The sequence below is a fragment of the Nannospalax galili genome, unplaced genomic scaffold, assembly GCF_000622305.1.
Source record: "Nannospalax galili isolate Female #2095 unplaced genomic scaffold, S.galili_v1.0 scaffold652, whole genome shotgun sequence".
In the NCBI taxonomy this organism is placed as follows: Eukaryota; Metazoa; Chordata; class Mammalia; order Rodentia; family Spalacidae; genus Nannospalax; species Nannospalax galili.
The window spans coordinates 2,493,905-2,511,259 of NW_008332152.1; the positions used below are offsets into that span (position 1 = coordinate 2,493,905).

Consider the following 17,355-nt stretch of genomic DNA (forward strand, 5'->3'; position numbering starts at 1 on the left):
GTGAGAAGGATCAGGAAACAGTATTGGTTCCCCAGGTGTCTGGGGCCCCAAGACTAGGAATGGCACAGGGTCCAAGCTAGAGTATAGAATGCCAGGCGGGGGGGCAGGGGGGTGGTGGGTGGGGTGGAAGGGTGAATGAGGCTTAGGGAGTCCCGGCGCGGAGAGCTGCGCTGTAGACTTACCCCAAGAGGCCTGAGGATAGTAGTGCTTATTTATTATTTTTTATGTGTATGAGTGTGGCCTGAGGATAGTAGTGCTTATTTATTATTTTTTATGTGTATGAGTGTATTGCCTGCATGTGTGTAAGTGCACCTATGTCGTGCGGTGCCTGTGGAGGTCAGAAGAGGGCGTCGGATCCCCCAGAACTGGAATTAAGGATGGTTGTTACCAGCCATGTGGGTGCTGGGAATCGAACCCAGGTCCTCTGCAAGAGCTCTTAACCGCTGAGCCATCTCTCCAGCCCCATCATTACTTCTTAAATGATACAATGTAACAACTTGCCTTCACTACCTGGCTTCATGCCTCCTGGCTCTCAGTCCCCATTCCTGATGATCATCCTCAGCTTGACACACATGGATGGCTCTCACGTTCCCTCCCACCCCTGTCACCCCAGCCCAGACCTTCCCTTCCTGTCTGTCTCCATTTTCCTCTAACCATGGGCACATGGACTCTTTTTCCTGGACCCTGAAGCCTCATCCACAGAGCACTGAGGCTGAAGTGGGACTTTGGAGGGTCTCCATCATTAAAGTGTGGGTACTCAGCAAGACCAAATCACCACAGCTGGGAGGCGGACTGCCGAGGGTGTCACCAAGAGTCCTTTCCTCTGTTATGGGGTTCCTGTTTTTTGGGTTTTTTTTTGTTTTGTTTTGTTTTTTTTGTCTTTTTTGAGACAGGGTCTCCCTGTAGCCCCAGCTGTCCTGGATTCGCTATGGAGACCAGGCTGGCCTCGAACTCACAGAGATCCATCTGCCTCTGCCCTGAGTGCTGGGATTAAAGGCATGCGCCACCACGCCCGGCAGATGGGGTTCCTGTTTATGTCTAAGTAGGTCAACACTTGGAGAATAACTCTCTGACCACTTAATTTCTGGGTCAGTGGTCCCAGGACAGCCTCCTGCTCTGGGCTGGGCTGGGGACATCAGGGGATTTAAGAGCTCATTTCACCAATTAGAACAGAGGAGGAGAAGCTAGGTATTGGCTGTGAGGATCCTTGGCATTGCTGAGCCAAGAGACAAGAGCCGGGCCCTTGTCCCAGGGACATGTCCCTGCCTTGACCGAGTTTCCAGCCTTGAAGTCTTCAAAACCACACAAGTTCCCCCAAAATCCCTGCAATCCAGAAATGCCTGGAGTCTATGTCAGGGATCTGTACAATTTTGTAGAGAGGGACCAGGCACTGTAACCTCCCATGTTAATCATGGAGAAACGGAAAGTCAGAAACTCCCAGACCCCGCAGCCTTTAGTGGCAGAGACCCTGGGCTGCATGTCCTGGCTTAGTAGCTTTCCCCTGCTTGTCTGAGTCCGACCTCACCCAGCCTTGTGCTTTCTTCACCTTATCTGTACATTGTCTTCTCGTACTCCTGGGTCCTGCCGGGGGAGGGGCAGCTGTAAATATTGTCATTTATTATTAAAGTGGAACTAAAACATATGGAATCTGGGTGTGGGGGTGCATGCCTTTGGTCCCAGCACTCGGGAGGCAGGGTGGGCAGATCTCTATGAGTTCAAGGCCAGCCTAGTCTATATAGTAAGTTCCAGGCCAGCCAGGGCTACATGGTGAGATGTGGAATTTTAATTCAATAAGGAATAAAGAACATATAGTTTAGGAGCTAGGAGTATAACTAGTTGGTAGAATGTCTGTCTAGCATACACAAAGCCCTGGGTTTTATCCCAAGTACCACCTAAGCCCTGCATAGTGCTGCACACCTGTGTGAGAATCAAAAGTTCAAGGAGATCCTTGCATACATAGTGTTTAAGACCAGCCTGTGTTACATACTTTGTCAAAAAGAAAAACCAAAAAAAGAATAAGCCGCTAAGTATCTCTTCTCTCTCCTGAAACCCCAGTGCATGAATAGCAAGGGACTAAAGAGATTTCAACGCACAAGCTCCCTGGTCCCTGCGGAGATCGCCCTGTTTGCCCCTGTGTGTCACACCCCACATTCCCCGCCCTTCCTGATCCTCTGGGTACTCTATGTTCTTCATCCTGTAATTATGTCATTTGGAGAATGCCCTGCGGTTACCATCACATCATGGGAGCCTGAGCTCTTTCATGCTCGCCACCAGACCCTTGAGAGCCATCTGTGGCACTGCGCTATGAATGCTTGGCTCCTTCCTTGTGGGAAATTCTTTCTTTCCACTTGCTTATATATGTAAGTGCCCCACGTACGTTCGGTGTCTGTGGAGGTCAGAGGATGGCAGTAGATTCCCTGGAACTGGAGTCATGGATGGTTGTTAGCTGCCTTGTGGGTGCTGGGAACTGAACCCTGGTCCTCCACAGGAGCAGCCAGTTTTCTTAACCACAGAGCCAGCTCCCCAGCCTGGTTTATTTAAGTTTTTGAAAACAAACAGAGGAAACATGGCACTGTTTCTTTAGTTTTTTTTTCTGAAAGTTTGCCCTCTCTTTTTTCCTCCTGGAACTCTGCTGAGCCCCAGAGGCTCTGTTTATGCATTCATCTCTTGGTGTGTTCTTTCTCTTTCCTGATTGGGTAATTTCCACTGTTTTACATTCCAGTTCAGGGACTCTTTCTTCCTTTGGTCACTACCATTTTCAGCGCTGACATTCCCGGCTGGCATAGCCTCTCTGTCTTTCCTGAAGCTGAAGTTTGTATCCACTGTTGTTGTTGTTTTTTTTTTTTTAATTTCATGTGTGTGAGTGTACTGCCTGCATGTATGTGAGCGCACTCATGTCATGCAATGCCGCGGAGGTCAGAAGAGGGCTTCGGATTCCCCTGGAACTGGAATTAAGGACGGTTCATAGCCACCATGTGGGTGCTGGGAATTGAACCCGCGTCCTCTTCAAGAGCAGTCAGTGCTCTTAACTACTGAGCCATCTCTCCAGCCCCTTGTGTTCATTGTCTTTTTAGTTATTTATGGAAACATTTTTATTTTATTTTTTTTTGTCTTTTTGAGACAGGGTCTCCTTGTAGCCCCAGCTGTCCTGGAACTCACTATGTAGACCAGGCTGGCCTCGAACTCAACAAAAATCTGCCTGCCTCTGCCTCCCAAGTGCTAGGATTAAAGGCATGTGCCACCGTGCCTGGCTGGAAACATTTTTAATATAGCTCCTTTAAAATTCTCATCAGTGGGAGAGGGGACAGAGAGATGGCTCATCAGTTAAGAGTCCTTGCTGTTCTTCCAGGGGACCCCAGTTCAGTTCACAGCACCCACATGGTAGTTCACAACCACCTGTAAGTCCAGCTCTAGGGAGATCTGATGCCCTTGGCCTCTGCTGGCCCCTGCACATATCCACACACACACATACACATAAAGAAAACGGTTGCCTTCCTCACCAGATGCTGTCCACACCTGTGTGGCCTTGTTGTGGGTGGCCGTCCCGGCTGAGTTTCCTGCTTTTTGGTGTCGGATTTTCCTGGCTCTTGGGTTTTAACTGGTCCTGGGTCCAAAATGAAGGTCTCCTTCAGCATAATCGGACTTCCCTGCTCTGCCCCTGCTGATGTCACCTGGCTGGGAGGGCAGGGCTGCTTCTCCTTGGTACCCACATGGCACCTCTGACACCAGGCAGGATGCTCTTTTTACTGATGGGTGGGATGAATGACCTGGCTCTCCTCTGAGCCCCCTAATCCCCCCACAGGGAGTGAGAGGAGGCATCATGTGCTCATAGCCAACCACATTGTCTTCACAGGAAGGTGGTGTGTGTATGTGGCTACACTCGAGAGCAGCACCTGGAGGTGGCCACCAAGCCACACGCCTTCCAGGGCAAGGAGTGGGACCCAAAGAAGCATGTCCAGGAGATGCCGACGGATGCCTTTGGTGACATTGTCTTCAGAGGCCTGAGTCAGAAAGTGGGGAAGGTGGGTCCCACCGCTGTCTTCACCTGGGCAGAGCTGTGGTGGCTCTGGTGACAAGTGGAGCAGATTTCCTGGGTGTGAGAATGAGAGGCTGGTAGGAGTCCAGGTTCACGTTGCCTACTACACACCGAAGGTTTAGAAAAGGCAGCGGAGACTCTTGTAGGCAAATAAGAATTTTAAGGCACTGAGCAGAGGGAGGTGTTCTGGGCTTCCTAAGGGAGGAGTGAGCTAATTCTGGATGGGTATCACTGGATGGCTCTGGGGGAGTGAGGAGAGGAGCCCGGGACCCTGGCACAGGTGGGGTGTGTTTTTGTCCTAGTCTGCTGCTGTGATAAACACCAGGACCAAAAGCAACTTGGGGAGGAAGGGTTTATTTCACCTTCCAGCTCACAGCCCATCGTGCAGGGAAGGCAGGCAGAAACCCAGGACAGGAGCCTAGAGATGGGAACTGAAGCACCGTGGAGGACCGCTCCTTACTGGCTTGCTTCCCCTGGCTCGCTCAGCTACTTTTCTTACACAGATCAGGCCCACCTGCCTAGGGATGGCACCGCCCACAGTGGGCTGAGCTCTCCTATATCCTTTAGCAATGAAGAAAATGCCTCACAGAGATGCCCACAGGCCAGTCTGATCTGGGAAGTTCTTCCGTTGAGATTCCCTCTTCCCAGATGATGCTAGGTTTGTGTCAAGTTGACATCTGAAGCTGACTAGCGTTTCTGACTGGCAGCAGAGTCTCAGGAAGGAGGGGAAGGATAGGCCCAGTGTGGGAAGGGGAGGGAGGAGCTACCACGGGTGGCTGAGCAGGGCTGCATGGGGCCCAGGCTGAGCCCTGGGCCTGGTGAGGAAACTGGCAGGTGCAGATGCTAGCCAGGTTATCTGGACTCTGTGTGGTCCCTGGTCCAGCTGCATCACCAGGAAGGTTCCAAACCCACCAACACCTGCCATATCGGGGCTCAGCCACCTGTATCCTTCCATCTGGACCAGCCTGACACTGCTTCACTTGTGAGATCACAGGAGCTCAGAGGCTTTCAGCCACCTGTGCTCTGACCAGGCTCCCAGAGGCCTCTGATGCTGCTCTTCCCACACTGTCCTATGGGACAGACGGGGCTGACACCACTTATTTTTCTGTTGAGGTTTGAAACCCTAGAGCCTCTTAGAAGCTGGGTGGGACCTTCTCCCTAGACCCCCTGAATGTTCTCATGGTGGTGTCCACATGGCCAAAGAAGACTGTGCAGCCCCAGCCACCCTCCGTCATATGGCCCGTGAGCACTCTCAGGACCCTGGCCATTGGTCCCCCAGTGACTGGGAAGAGGTTCTGTCACTTGGCCTCAGATGAGGAAGAGAGGCATGGTGAGGTCTCGCCTCTTCTTCAAAGCTGTGGTGCGCAGCAGTGCTGAGGGGCTTGAACCCAGCTGAACCCCAGCTCAGGTTCCTAACATGACAGCCTCCTGGTTCCAGCCACCTCCTTGAAGGTGCTGACAGGGACAGTCCCAGTTCAGCAGTACAGCAGTGGCGGTGATTCAGTGGTAGAGTGCCTGCCTGACATATGTGGGTTCCTGCATTCTGGACCAGCACTATAAATAAATAAATAAATAAATAAATAAATAAATAAATAAATAAACAAATAACAAATAAATAAATAAATAAATAATAAAGTTCACCATGGGCTCAGAGTGTTCAGGAATATGGGTCCTCCACGCAGGGACAACCCCTGGGGGTGCACAGTATGTACACAGAGCAGGCTCAAACTCAGGAAACCCAGTGATAGGACAGGGCCCTGCAGAGGGCAAACAAGGGTAAGTTTGAAGCGCTCCTTAAGCAGAGAGGACCAGTAAAGAGGGAGACTGGGCCCAGGACTTTGTAGAGAACAGGCTGGTTCTAATAGGGAGGCCCCATCATGCCCAGCTTGGTCGTCTCTTAGGGCCTCACCTCTCTTTCTTCCTATAACCCATGTCTTTTAAAAATTTTTTATTTTATGTGTATGAGTGTATTGCCTGCATGTGTGTAAGTGCACCTGTGTCCTGCAGTGCCTGTCACATTCCCTGGAACTGGAGTTATGGACGGTTGTTAGCTGCTGTATGGGTGCTAGGATTCGAACCTGGGTCTTCTGTAAGAACAGCAAGTTCTCTTAACCACTGAGCCTTCTCTCCAGCCCCATAACCCATGTCTTGACACCACTGGCCATTTTTCTTATTGGGTGTGAACTTAAGGCATATAGCCCTGGACCGGGTTGGCAGGACCCAGGTGGCCCCACCCTATGTTGAGTGTGAAGGCCCTCACTGTCCCCTGCAGGGTGCCCTCACCATTCCCTGATTCCCCTGCAGTACATCCGGGTCTCCCAGGACACACCCTCCAGTGTCATCTACCACCTCATGACCCAGCACTGGGGTCTGGATGTCCCCAACCTCCTCATCTCAGTGACTGGAGGAGCCAAGAACTTCAACATGAAGCTGAGGCTGAAGAGCATCTTCCGCAGAGGCCTTGTCAAAGTGGCCCAGACCACAGGTGGGTGTTGAGGCCCTGCCCAGGCCATGGGTGCAGGGTGGGATGAGGGGGAACTGTGGGGGTCAGGGCTGCAGGGACTGGAAAATCCCTGGGGATGGCCGAGTCTGTGACCTCGTCAGGGTCAGACACCCCAAACCTCTCAGCTACAGAAAGCACTTCCATTGGTGCCCAGCCACCCCTCAGTTCACACATGGGCAGGCCAGTGGCAGCTTGTAACCTGAAACAATGTAAAGCCTTGAAGTAGTGAGCATCTTTGGAGGACCCGAGGAGCCAGAGGCATCAGAGCAGTCAGGATTAATCAGGATGTCAGAAGGACATCCTGACGCAGCTGGACTCTCTCCTTAGCTTGGCCAGCCAGGAGAGCAAGGCCTGCCCCTCCGCCAGGCACCTGTCTCCTGGGATGGATTATTTCCCAAAGCCGTTCTCTAGAAAGAGCTACAGACAGGCCCAGGTCCTCCTGGGTGGTGTGAGGCCCATGCTACCCAGCCCTGAGTTCACAGGGAGGTGGGCCACTGGTCCCCAAGGTCTCCTGAGGTCCCTTTGAAGTGACCTGGACAGAGCTGTGACTCTGAAGTGGCAGGAGGGGCCAATGGTTCAGGATAGTGTTGTTTGGGGCACATGTGAGCTAGGGTTACCCAGCTTGTTCTAGGCTCTGGGTTTAATAAAGGCTGTGAGGATCTTGTTTAGTCCCAGCTGAAGCAGACTGTGAACTGGCCTGTGGGGCTCATGCCTCCTTACTCCAAACACTGGCCAGGTGGCTGTGGGGCACACCTGCTCCTCTTACCCTGGGCACCCCAGGTTTCCTGACTCCCATCTCCCTTCAGCCTTGCTTATAAATGGACTTTGCCTTTCCTTGACCTGATCATGTGGGACTTGGCTTAATGCTGCTAACCACACACAAAGTACGGTCACAATCCTGTAGCCTTTGGTGTTGAGGACCCTCGGGTCATTCCTGGCCATGGTTTTTCCTGGTGTCCATGCTGCATGATCTCAACATTTAAAAAATTTTATTTTATTTATTATTTTTATGTGTATGAGTGCATTGCCTGCATGTATGTAAGTGCACCCGTGTCGAGCAATGCCGCGGAGGTCAGAAGAGGGTGTTGGATCGCCTGGAACTGGAGTTACAGACAGTTGTTAGCCGCCATGTGGGTGCTGGGAATGGAACCCGGGTCCTCTGTAAGAGCAGCCAGTGCTCCTAACCCTGAGCTGTCTCTCCAGCAGCCCCCACCTCAACTTTTAACACCCATTTCCCTGACGCCCACTTCCCAGCCCCAGAGCCACTGCCATGTGCTAATGTGCTAGCTTTTTGTTTTTGGTCTTTTTGAGATGGGGGCTCCCTGTAGCCCCAGCTGGCCTGGAACTCTCTTTGTAGACCAGGCTGGCCTCAAACTCACAGAGATCTGCCTGCCTCTGCTTCCCGAGTGCTGGGATTAAAGGCGTGTGCCACCACGCCTGGGTTTTTTTTTTTTTAATATTTTATTTTTATTTTATGTGTATGCATGCATTGCCTGCATGTATGTAACTGCACCCATGTCATGCAGTGCCTGTGGAGGACAGAAGAGCCTGGTGGATCCCCTGGAACTGGAGCTACTGACAGTTGTTAGCTGCCATGTGGGTGCTGGGATCCAAACCTGGGTCTTCTGCAAGAACAACCAGTGTTCTTAACTGCCGAGCCATCTCTCCAGCCACCACCCCCCACTTTTCAAAAATATCAACACGACTCCTGGCTTCTGGGCCCTGATTTTGGAAGTTTGTACAGCTCTGTGCAGTAAGCTAACACCCAGCAACAGCAGACAGGCCCTGGTCTGGGCACCAGGGGCTGGGGCTTTGCCCTTGTGTTCCTTCCTCAGGGATCAGGCCAGTCCAGCAAACACCACTGGTCACTTGCTGCTCTTAAGGCAGCACTGGGTCAGTTCACTTTCAATCCTGGCATTGTTTTGCTGGTCAGTGTGCAGTGACCAAGGTGGCCCTGTGGGTGGGCAGTGATGGGAAGAGGGTCCACTGCAGGGGTTACCCGTAGATGGAGCCTGTGTCCCCCGTATGGAGCAGCGCGAAGGGGTGGAGACATGGGCACCATCCACTTCTGTTGGGTCCCAAACACTGAGAAGAAGGGAAAAGCTTCAGGTCTTCCCGAAATAGAAGATTCAGACCCTGTGTGCTCCTCAGCCTGGGACAGAGAGAAGGCAGAGGGGATGGGGAGACCTACAGACAGAAGACGGCAGGGAGGCCTCCGTTCCTGTCCTCTCCCATAGTCGTCTTTGCTACATGGAGAACCTCAGGTCCCGAAACTGCAGCAGGAAGATGCTGACACAATGTCACAGTGTCACTCTCCTTAATCCTATGGACTTACATCTTCCCACATGCTTGAGGGCCTGAGGATGGAGCCCCAGTCAGCTCCGTGTCACTATCAGCATGGTGGGGTATGCATTGGGACCTAAAGGCCTGACCTGTCTCTTTCTCCAGGGGCCTGGATCATCACTGGGGGGTCCCACACAGGCGTGATGAAGCAGGTGGGCAAGGCGGTGCGGGACTTCAGCCTGAGCAGCAGCTGCAAGCAAGGAGAAGTCATCACCATCGGCGTGGCCACGTGGGGCACCATCCACAACCGTGAGGGGCTGGTCCATCCCATGGTGAGTGGCTACTCCAGAGTGAGCCTGGGTCAGAGGAGGAAGGCCGGGCGCAGAGGGAGAGGAGTGTGAGCTCTCCACATTACTGCCCTGTGGGCGCCAGCAGGAGTGAAGCAAGGGAAGAGGTGGGGTGGGAACAGGAGCTCTGGCTCAGGTCCCGTGACACTGCGGACACACTGGGCACTCAGGTCCCGTCACACTGCGGACACACTGGGCACTCAGGTCCCGTCACACTGCGGACCAGGAGCTAACATGGGCAGACTCCAGTGTCCTGGCTCAGCTTTGCAGGAGGGATCCACACACAGGCCACCACTAGAGAGAACACATCCCAAGGGCTGCTTTATTGAGAAATGGGCTGCAGGGAGGGGATGACTGACCAGGACCACTCAGCCAGCACCCATGTGGAGCCAGGCTGTCAGCCCACAAAGCCTGAGCTTTTAACTCTGAATCTCTGTGCTCAAGGGATTCCACAGAGCTGTGGTCTCTGGCAGTCAGCAACAAGTCAGGCTGTCCTTTGAGGCTGTGGCGAGAGACTCGGTTGTTTGGAAATGGAGATTGAGTTGAATTGTTCTGATTTCCTGACTAGGTTTTTTTTTTAAAAAAAAAAAAATACTGTGACTGTATTGCCTACATGTTTGTAAGTGCACCCGTGTCGTGCAATGCCCACGGAGGTCAGAAGAGGGTGTTGGATTCCCCTGGAGCTCGAGTTATGGATGGTTGTTAGCTGTCATGTGGGTGCCGTTATCTGAACCCAGGTCCTCTGCAAGAGCAGACAGTGCTCTTAACCCCTGAGCCATCTCTCCAGCCCCATTTACAGAATAGATTTTTCTAAGAAGACATTAGATATGTCATTATGAGGACACATGCATTTAATTTAGTCAGAGCGGTAGGAGGACAACTTGGCCTGTGACTGGCTAAGAAAGTTCATTTCTTTCTTTTTTATTTTCTTCCTTCCTTCCTTTCTTTCCTTTTTCTTTTTTTCTTGAGGTCTCACTATGTAGCTCTGGCTGACCTGGAACTCACTGTGTAGACCAGACTGGCTTCAAACTCACAGAGATCCTCCTGCCTTTGCCTCCCAAGTGCTGGGATCAAAGGTGTGCGCCCCCATGCCTGGCTGCTGACAAGACTGTTCATGGCCCTGCGTGCGGCCGCTCCGGCTCAGTGGGTCTTTGTCAGGCACAGCTTTTCTTGAGGGAGTCTTGGTCTTCCTTTTGTGTCAGGATCATAGACAGTCTATCTGGGCAGCTAGATAGGCTGACTGCTCCATCTTACTCATTTTATGGTGTGAGACTGAGGTTAAGAGAGGCTGGGTGAGCTCAAGCTCTCTCTCAACTCCTCCCCATTCTGAGTTGAGAATCTTCCTGGTATTCATCTGTCCTGTCCTCTGTGGACAGTGGAGGACACATGTCTGACACAGCAGTACCCCCCAGGTAGTCTCTTTGGGGTACTGTAACACGTGACCACAAGCTGGGTGGCATAAAACACCTCCATTATCTTCCTACTATTAGAAGGAAGATAAAGGAGGTGTTGGATTCCCCTGGAGCCCACAGTGTGGGCTCAGTATCACTTGACCCCAGTGAAGACAGGGCTGTGTACTTCCATGGGTCTGAGGAGGACCCTTCCTGGTCCTCTAGCTACTGGTGGCCAGTGGGAGTCCCTGGGCCCACTGGGTGATCTGGGGCTATCTCAGTCTCATAGCAGGATCCTTCACTGGGTCATCTGGGGCTATCTCAGCCTCATAGACGGATCCTTCACTTGGTGATCTGGGGCTATCTCAGCCTCATAGCAAGATCCTTCACTTACTCACGCCAAGATCCTTCTGCCAAAGAAGGCAACGTTTACCAGTCCCAGGCATAATTGGTGTCTCCGTGACTGCCATTCAGTCTACCACCATCCACCCCCTGGTCCCTCGAGTCACGTCCATCTCACATGCAAAATATGTTCACCCCACCTCCCAAACACCCACATTACTAACTCATTTAAAACTCAACTCAAAGTTCAATCTCCTACTTAATTACCATGAGCTTTAAAGCTCCGAATCTTATCATCTATATAGAATCAGGAGAGTCAGCAAGATGGCTCAGTGAGTAAAGGTGCATGCTACCAAGCCTGATGACCTGAATTTGATTCCCAGGACCCATATAGTAGGAGAGAACTGACTCTTACAAAATTTTCCCCTGACCTCTGTGCATCAAGCAATCAATCAATAAATGTAATTTGAACGAATTAAATAGGATGGGGGTGAATGACTCCTGTGAAGTGAGAACAAGTTCCTAGTCCCACAGTGCAGTCAGGCTCCACATAACAGTTGTCTATTCTCATCGCAGAATGGAAATATGGAAGGAACGGAGTGGTCGCTGGTCTCGCAAGGAAAATCTCTAGGTTGTAACCCTGGGACAGTCCCCTGAGGATGGACGCTCCACCCTCTGGGTTGCCCTGCCTCTGCATCCCAACTCTGCCCTGAGAGGACATTTCCTTTTCCTCGAGGGCCATCAACTGATTTCCCGCATGAAGGATTCGGGAGTCTGACAACCTTCTTTCCTTCATTCCTGTGCCTGTTACAGTTTTTCAGTGTTTTTGTTGATAAAATATTTGGGTCATAGGGATTTATGGCAGCAGGCATGGAAGTTCTCCACAGACCTTGTTTCTCTTCCTGAGATGGTTGGGTGAGTTTACAGTCGGATGCCCCTGTCACACTCCCTCTAGAGTGTTCTTTTTGTCACAGTGACAGTTTATAGCACCATCCTCAGTCTCAGTAGGCTGAGATTTTCCCAAGTCACTGCACCCTGGTTCATTTTTACCCACTGGTCCCCTCCTTTTACAGCAGGAAGCCAGGTTGCACGTCAGCACTTTGTTTGGGAAGTCCTCAGCTAAACAGCCACACTTAAGCTTTCCAGCTCCTGCTAGTGTAACAACGCTGCCCCTCATGTTCTAGAACCCATTTCTTGTCTCCTGAGCCTTTCACGGGAGACCTTGTTTCTCTTCCTGAGATGGTTGGTGAGTTTACAGTCGGATGCCCCTGTCACACTCCCTCTAGAGTGTTCTTTTTGTCACAGTGACAGTTTATAGCACCATCCTCAGTCTCAGTAGGCTGAGATTTTCCCAAGTCACTGCACCCTGGTTCATTTTTACCCACTGGTCCCCTCCTTTTACAGCAGGAAGCCAGGCTGCACGTCAGCACTTTGTTTGGGAAGTCCTCAGCTAAACAGCCACACTTAAGCTTTCCAGCTCCTGCTAGTGTAACAACGCTGCCCCTCATGTTCTAGAACCCATTTCTTGTCTCCTGAGCCTTTCACGGGCAGTGCATTGTACGTTCACAGCTTTACCAGAATGCTGTCTAGTTTACACACCTTCTCTAAGGTAGTGAAAGTCTTTTATGTTCCTCAGTACCCCCGCCCCACGAGCTTCCCCATGATCTCCAACATCTCTATTTCTTTTTTAAAAAAATATTTTATTATTTTTTTATTTTCTGTGTTTGAGTGTAATGAAAGCAACAGTGCTGTGGAGTGAGGGTGTGAGAGCTGCTCCCCCTGCTGTGCTGGGCGGCTGCTTCCTGCCCCTTCCAGGTTCCAGAAGCTCCAGGCTTTCTCTGTCTTGTGACTCCAGCCCCAGCCTCTGTGGGCACATCGCGCGTCCGCCTCTCGTGTGCATGAGTCTTGCTCCACCCTGCAGAGGGGTCTCCTGAGGGATACTTGAGGGAGCTCTTCAGGCCCCTCAGAGAATCCAGGTTCATTTCCCCATGTTTAGATCCTTAACATCACAGCTGCAAGGGCCCCTTTTCCAAATAAGATAACACCTGCAGGGTCCGGGGTTTAGGACTTGGTATCTTTGGGGGTTTATTTGTTACTTTTCTGTTACTATAATAAAATACCAGGACCACAAACAACTTATGGAAGAGTTTATATGGGATTACAGTTGCAGAAAGGTAAGAGCCCATCATGGCAGGAGGCATGGTGTTAAGAAAGGGAAGCTAAAAGCTCACATCTTCACTGTAAATGGGAAGCAGAGAGAACAAACGGAAAGCGGGGTGGACTATGAGCTCTCAAAGCCCGCCAACAAGGCTACTTCCTCCAACAAGGCTACACTTCCCAAAGAGCCCACGAGCTCCCAAACAGTACCCCAACTGGGGACAGTGTTCAAATACGTGCGCCTATGGGGGACGTTCTCACTCAAACCACTATAGGAAGACATTTCCCAAGCCAGTAGACCCCACTCCTAGCTTGCAGGTGTGACCCTTCCCTGGCCATCCACAGGGAGGCTTCCCTGCCGAGTATCTGCTGGACGAGGAAGGCCAAGGGAGCCTGACCTGCCTGGACAGCAACCACTCCCACTTTATCCTGGTGGACGATGGGACCCATGGCCAGTATGGTGTGGAGATTCCCCTGAGGGCCAAGCTGGAGAAGTTCATATCGGAGCAGACAAAGGAAAGAGGAGGTACGCTGAGGGCACTCAGCAGGAGAGCCACAGCTGGCTGTGACCTGCGCAGTGACTGGAGGTGAAATCACGAGGCATTTGTATGCATTTCTCGGATCTCTGGTGGCTTCTTCAGGGGACCCTCTCTTCTCTTGCCCCTTTGATCAGCAGAAGGAGGTCAGTGTGGGTCTGTCTGTTTGCTTTCAGGTAACAGAACATCCTACGCTTTCAACCAGAAAGTCTCAGGCTCTGAAATGACGACAGAACCCACAGCTTGACATTGTGGGAGGAGAGGTGGGGTACAGGACCATGGGAAGAACCACCAGACTTAGTGTATGAGCTGGAAGGGAGTGCAGAGATCACCGGGAGGGGTTCCAGCTAAGCACCCATGTTGTTTGAGATGACTCTGGGCAGCAGGTCTCCAGCTTCCCCCATGAGCACCTCTCGTTCTGGAATCCCTCCCGCCCCCAGGATCTGGGTGGGACAGGAACTCGCATTCTCCTAAGTTCCATGAGAGATCTGCGTGTTGCTTTGACTAGAAGAACCCAGGGTAGGGTGTGAGGAGACAGGGACAGCTGCTGCCGGCGGACTTCGCTGCCCTGGGGAAAGGACTCCTAACTTCACCTCCACGTCCCCTGCCTGCTGGGTAGCACTGAACAAAGCAGAGAGCACATGCTCTCCGCACCACCCAGCCTGTCAAGGACGGGTCAGAGTCCCTTCCTGGTGTTCTCTTGGGTCAGCCTAGATTTTGAGGCCCCATGAAAAGAGCTGCAGAGAAAGGCAAGCTGGCAACAGTGGCCTGCTGAGCGGAGAGGACAGGGTTCTGTGCTTGTCTTGCTGCACAGGAAAGCAGTCAGGAGTGGGGTGGGATACAGGGGCAAGGGTGTGGGTGTGGTCAGGTGCAGGGGTGGGCTGTGGTCTGGCAGTTGCTCATTCATGGTGAGTGAGGAATTTGTCTGCAAGCCAACATGGTCCACCTTTAGCAGCTGCCCATCCATCTGCCAAAGGCCCAGCTGGTGTTTCCCTACGAGACTAGCCTGGAGTTGTCAGAATGGGGAAGGGACCCCAAAGAGAGGGTACACGTTCTCTACCATGTCCTCATGTCCCTCACATGGGCTACATGTCTGCCTAGGTGTGGCCATCAAGATCCCCGTTGTCTGTGTGGTGTTGGAGGGAGGCCCTGGCACACTGCATGTGAGTACCACCTGTTTGCAGCCTGGGTGCTCGGGTCCCCACTGTGGAGGGAGGCCGGCTACAGGCGCTTTTGCAAGCATCTTGGTGGCATCACCATCAAGACACAGTGGTATGCTGTCCTCTGGAGAAGGGGACCGTAGGTCAGGGATGTTTCCAGATGGTCGAGGATGGACTCAGGGCTAGACCCTCATGTAGGAAGGATGACTTGGTTTCAGCCTGGATGGTGGTAGGGTGGCCAGCACCGCTCCCTGGACCCCTTGGGGAAGTACCTCACCCAGTTCCCAGGCACTGCTTTCAAAGCACAGGCTCCAGCCTCAGTCCAGCACCGGTAACTAGTGGGTGTCTAAAGCAGGTTCCTTGGGGTCTAACACTGCTCTTCAGACCTTCTCTCTGGAGTCACACTGTGGTGTGGGACTTGTCCGCTCGTGGATACTGACCACCTCTGCCTGCCCTGACAGATGTGGGGCAAAGCTCTGCGTGTTTTATTTATGGGATCACTGAAAAGGGGCTTTTGTTTTATGAACCCAGAAGGTCAGAACAGAGCCCTGGGTTTTTGGGTTGGATGGGGATCTGCAGAGCATCGTGGTCCTGTCCCTACCAAGGCCGAGCCCTTCGAGGCTTTCCTGCAGGCAGGCCACACTGCGCTTGCTCTCCCCAGGGCAGGTTCTCTTTGTTAAGCGCTGAAGGCCTTCTGCCTGCAGGGGGCAGCGCTGTTGTAGCCCTCAGCCAAGCACACATGGGACTCGGGTTTTCCTCATGGTCCTGGTGTCCCCTGAGCTTTGGTCATTCTTGGTCCACACGCATCTCTTTGGGAAACACTTGAGTCCTATGGTCAATGGTGTGTCACGGTATCTTTTCATGACTGTGGTATCAGGGGGCATTGGGCGTTGAGTGACAGCTCTCGTCAGGTGCACCAGGGGTGAGCTCTCCAGGCAGCAGCTTCTGTGTCCCTGTGTACAGTGAACTGAAACAAAGCTAGTGTGGGCTTCCAGAAAGTTCCAGCCTCAGAGCCTCATAGGCTCACGTCAGCAGCCTTAGCTGCCGTCGGAAAATGCTCAATTTAAAAAATACTAGAACCAGGTGAGGATTCCAGACAGTTCACAATTGGTCCTGATGTTGCAGACCATCTACAATGCCATCACTAATGGCACACCCTGTGTGATCGTGGAGGGCTCTGGCCGCGTGGCCGATGTCATTGCACAGGTGGCCGCCCTGCCCGTCTCTGAGATCACCATCTCGCTGATCCAGCAGAAGCTCAGCATCTTCTTCCAGGAGATGTTTGAGACCTTCACTGAAAGCAGGATTGTGGAGTGGACCAAAAAGGTGAGTCTACACAGCAGCCTCTGCTCCAGCCTCATAGCCTCACGGGAGCACTCATGGGGTAGCCTCAGAAATACCCATCTCCCTGGTCCAGAAGCTGTGTTTCAGGGTGGGCCCTGATGAACTCTGAAGAGACATCAGGCCTTGACAGCCCCCACAGGGTGTCTGTGTGAAGGATCATGGCCAATCAGACCACCCCTTCCCCTCCAACACCCATTGACTCTTGTGGTCACCAGACTGGCTGTTTCCTATAGTAGAACACCAGGACCACAGGTACATGAGCTCCAAGGTCCCTCCAAGGTTTCCTCGCAGCAATCTCATGAGTAGGGGGAGACCCCTGTGAGCCTCGGTTTCCCCCAAATAGATTACTGGCAAAGCAGCGAGTGTCTGCGCCTTTGGCCACTCCCTGCAAGGCAGGCCATGTCTCAGCTTGGTGCTCACAGCGGAGCTTTTACACGCTCACGTGAGTTTCTCGGGGTAAGTGTGAGCAGCGTTGGCTCGGTTGAGCTGAATTTAGGTTCTGTGGGCAACTGGATCCCACCAGCCACAGGCCAGAGGGACACACTGGAGCTGCCCGTGCTGGGCTGTGAGTCAGAGGGGTGGGCTGGAGGGGCTTAGGCTCTGGTAGAACAATGGGACATGGGGGCCCCCTGATAGGGTGACTCAGTAACCTGGTTTTAGCTTTGCCAAGGACTCAGAGTGACTTTGTTTAGTGTGTACACTGTGAGATTACCCAGCTGGGAAGCACTGTGAGTTCTCTGAGCTCCTTGCCCCACTCTTCAATCTTGAAGGCCTTTGCGTCCTTGCCAGGGGTGTTGAGAGCTGTCTGGCAGGCCTGGAGCCGCTCCTCAGCAGCATTATAAATTATTCAGGCAATTCAGAGAACTGAGTTTAATCTACCATGTCCCAAAGTGCATTTTGTTAATATGTTTATTTTATTTGTGTGTGGGGGCATGCGTGTCAGCCCTACAGGTACATGTGGAGGTTATAGGACAACTTTTGGGAGTTGCTTTTTCCTTTTACCATGTGGGGCTTGGAAGATTGAAGTCAAATCATCAGGCTTGGTGGCAAGCATTTTTACTGGCTGAGCCATCTTGCAGGCCCCTAGAAGTACTTAGTTTTTGAACCCACTGCCTGATGCCAAGTTGAGTTTCATACAAAGCCACCTCAGACCTGGGATCATCGCCTGCCTTTATTATTCTCTGGGTGTCAATCTGTATTGTGCTGGGTACAGGGATGATGGGAGGGAGACCCAGACAACTGCCCAGAGGTGTCAC

At 52.3% G+C, this 17,355-nt stretch overlaps 1 protein-coding gene across 1 annotated transcript in view; it reads left to right on the plus strand.

Annotated features, from left to right (window-relative positions):
- The window catches only part of Trpm2 (transient receptor potential cation channel subfamily M member 2), a 68,417-nt gene that overhangs the window by 11,910 nt on the left and 39,152 nt on the right, over positions 1–17,355 (plus strand). The window contains exons 4-9 of the mRNA XM_008827402.3: positions 3,854–4,022; positions 6,341–6,521; positions 8,988–9,154; positions 13,405–13,585; positions 14,697–14,758; positions 15,881–16,081. Coding sequence (XP_008825624.1) covers positions 3,854–4,022; positions 6,341–6,521; positions 8,988–9,154; positions 13,405–13,585; positions 14,697–14,758; positions 15,881–16,081 — 961 coding nt within the window. The remainder of the gene's footprint in view (positions 1–3,853; positions 4,023–6,340; positions 6,522–8,987; positions 9,155–13,404; positions 13,586–14,696; positions 14,759–15,880; positions 16,082–17,355) is intronic.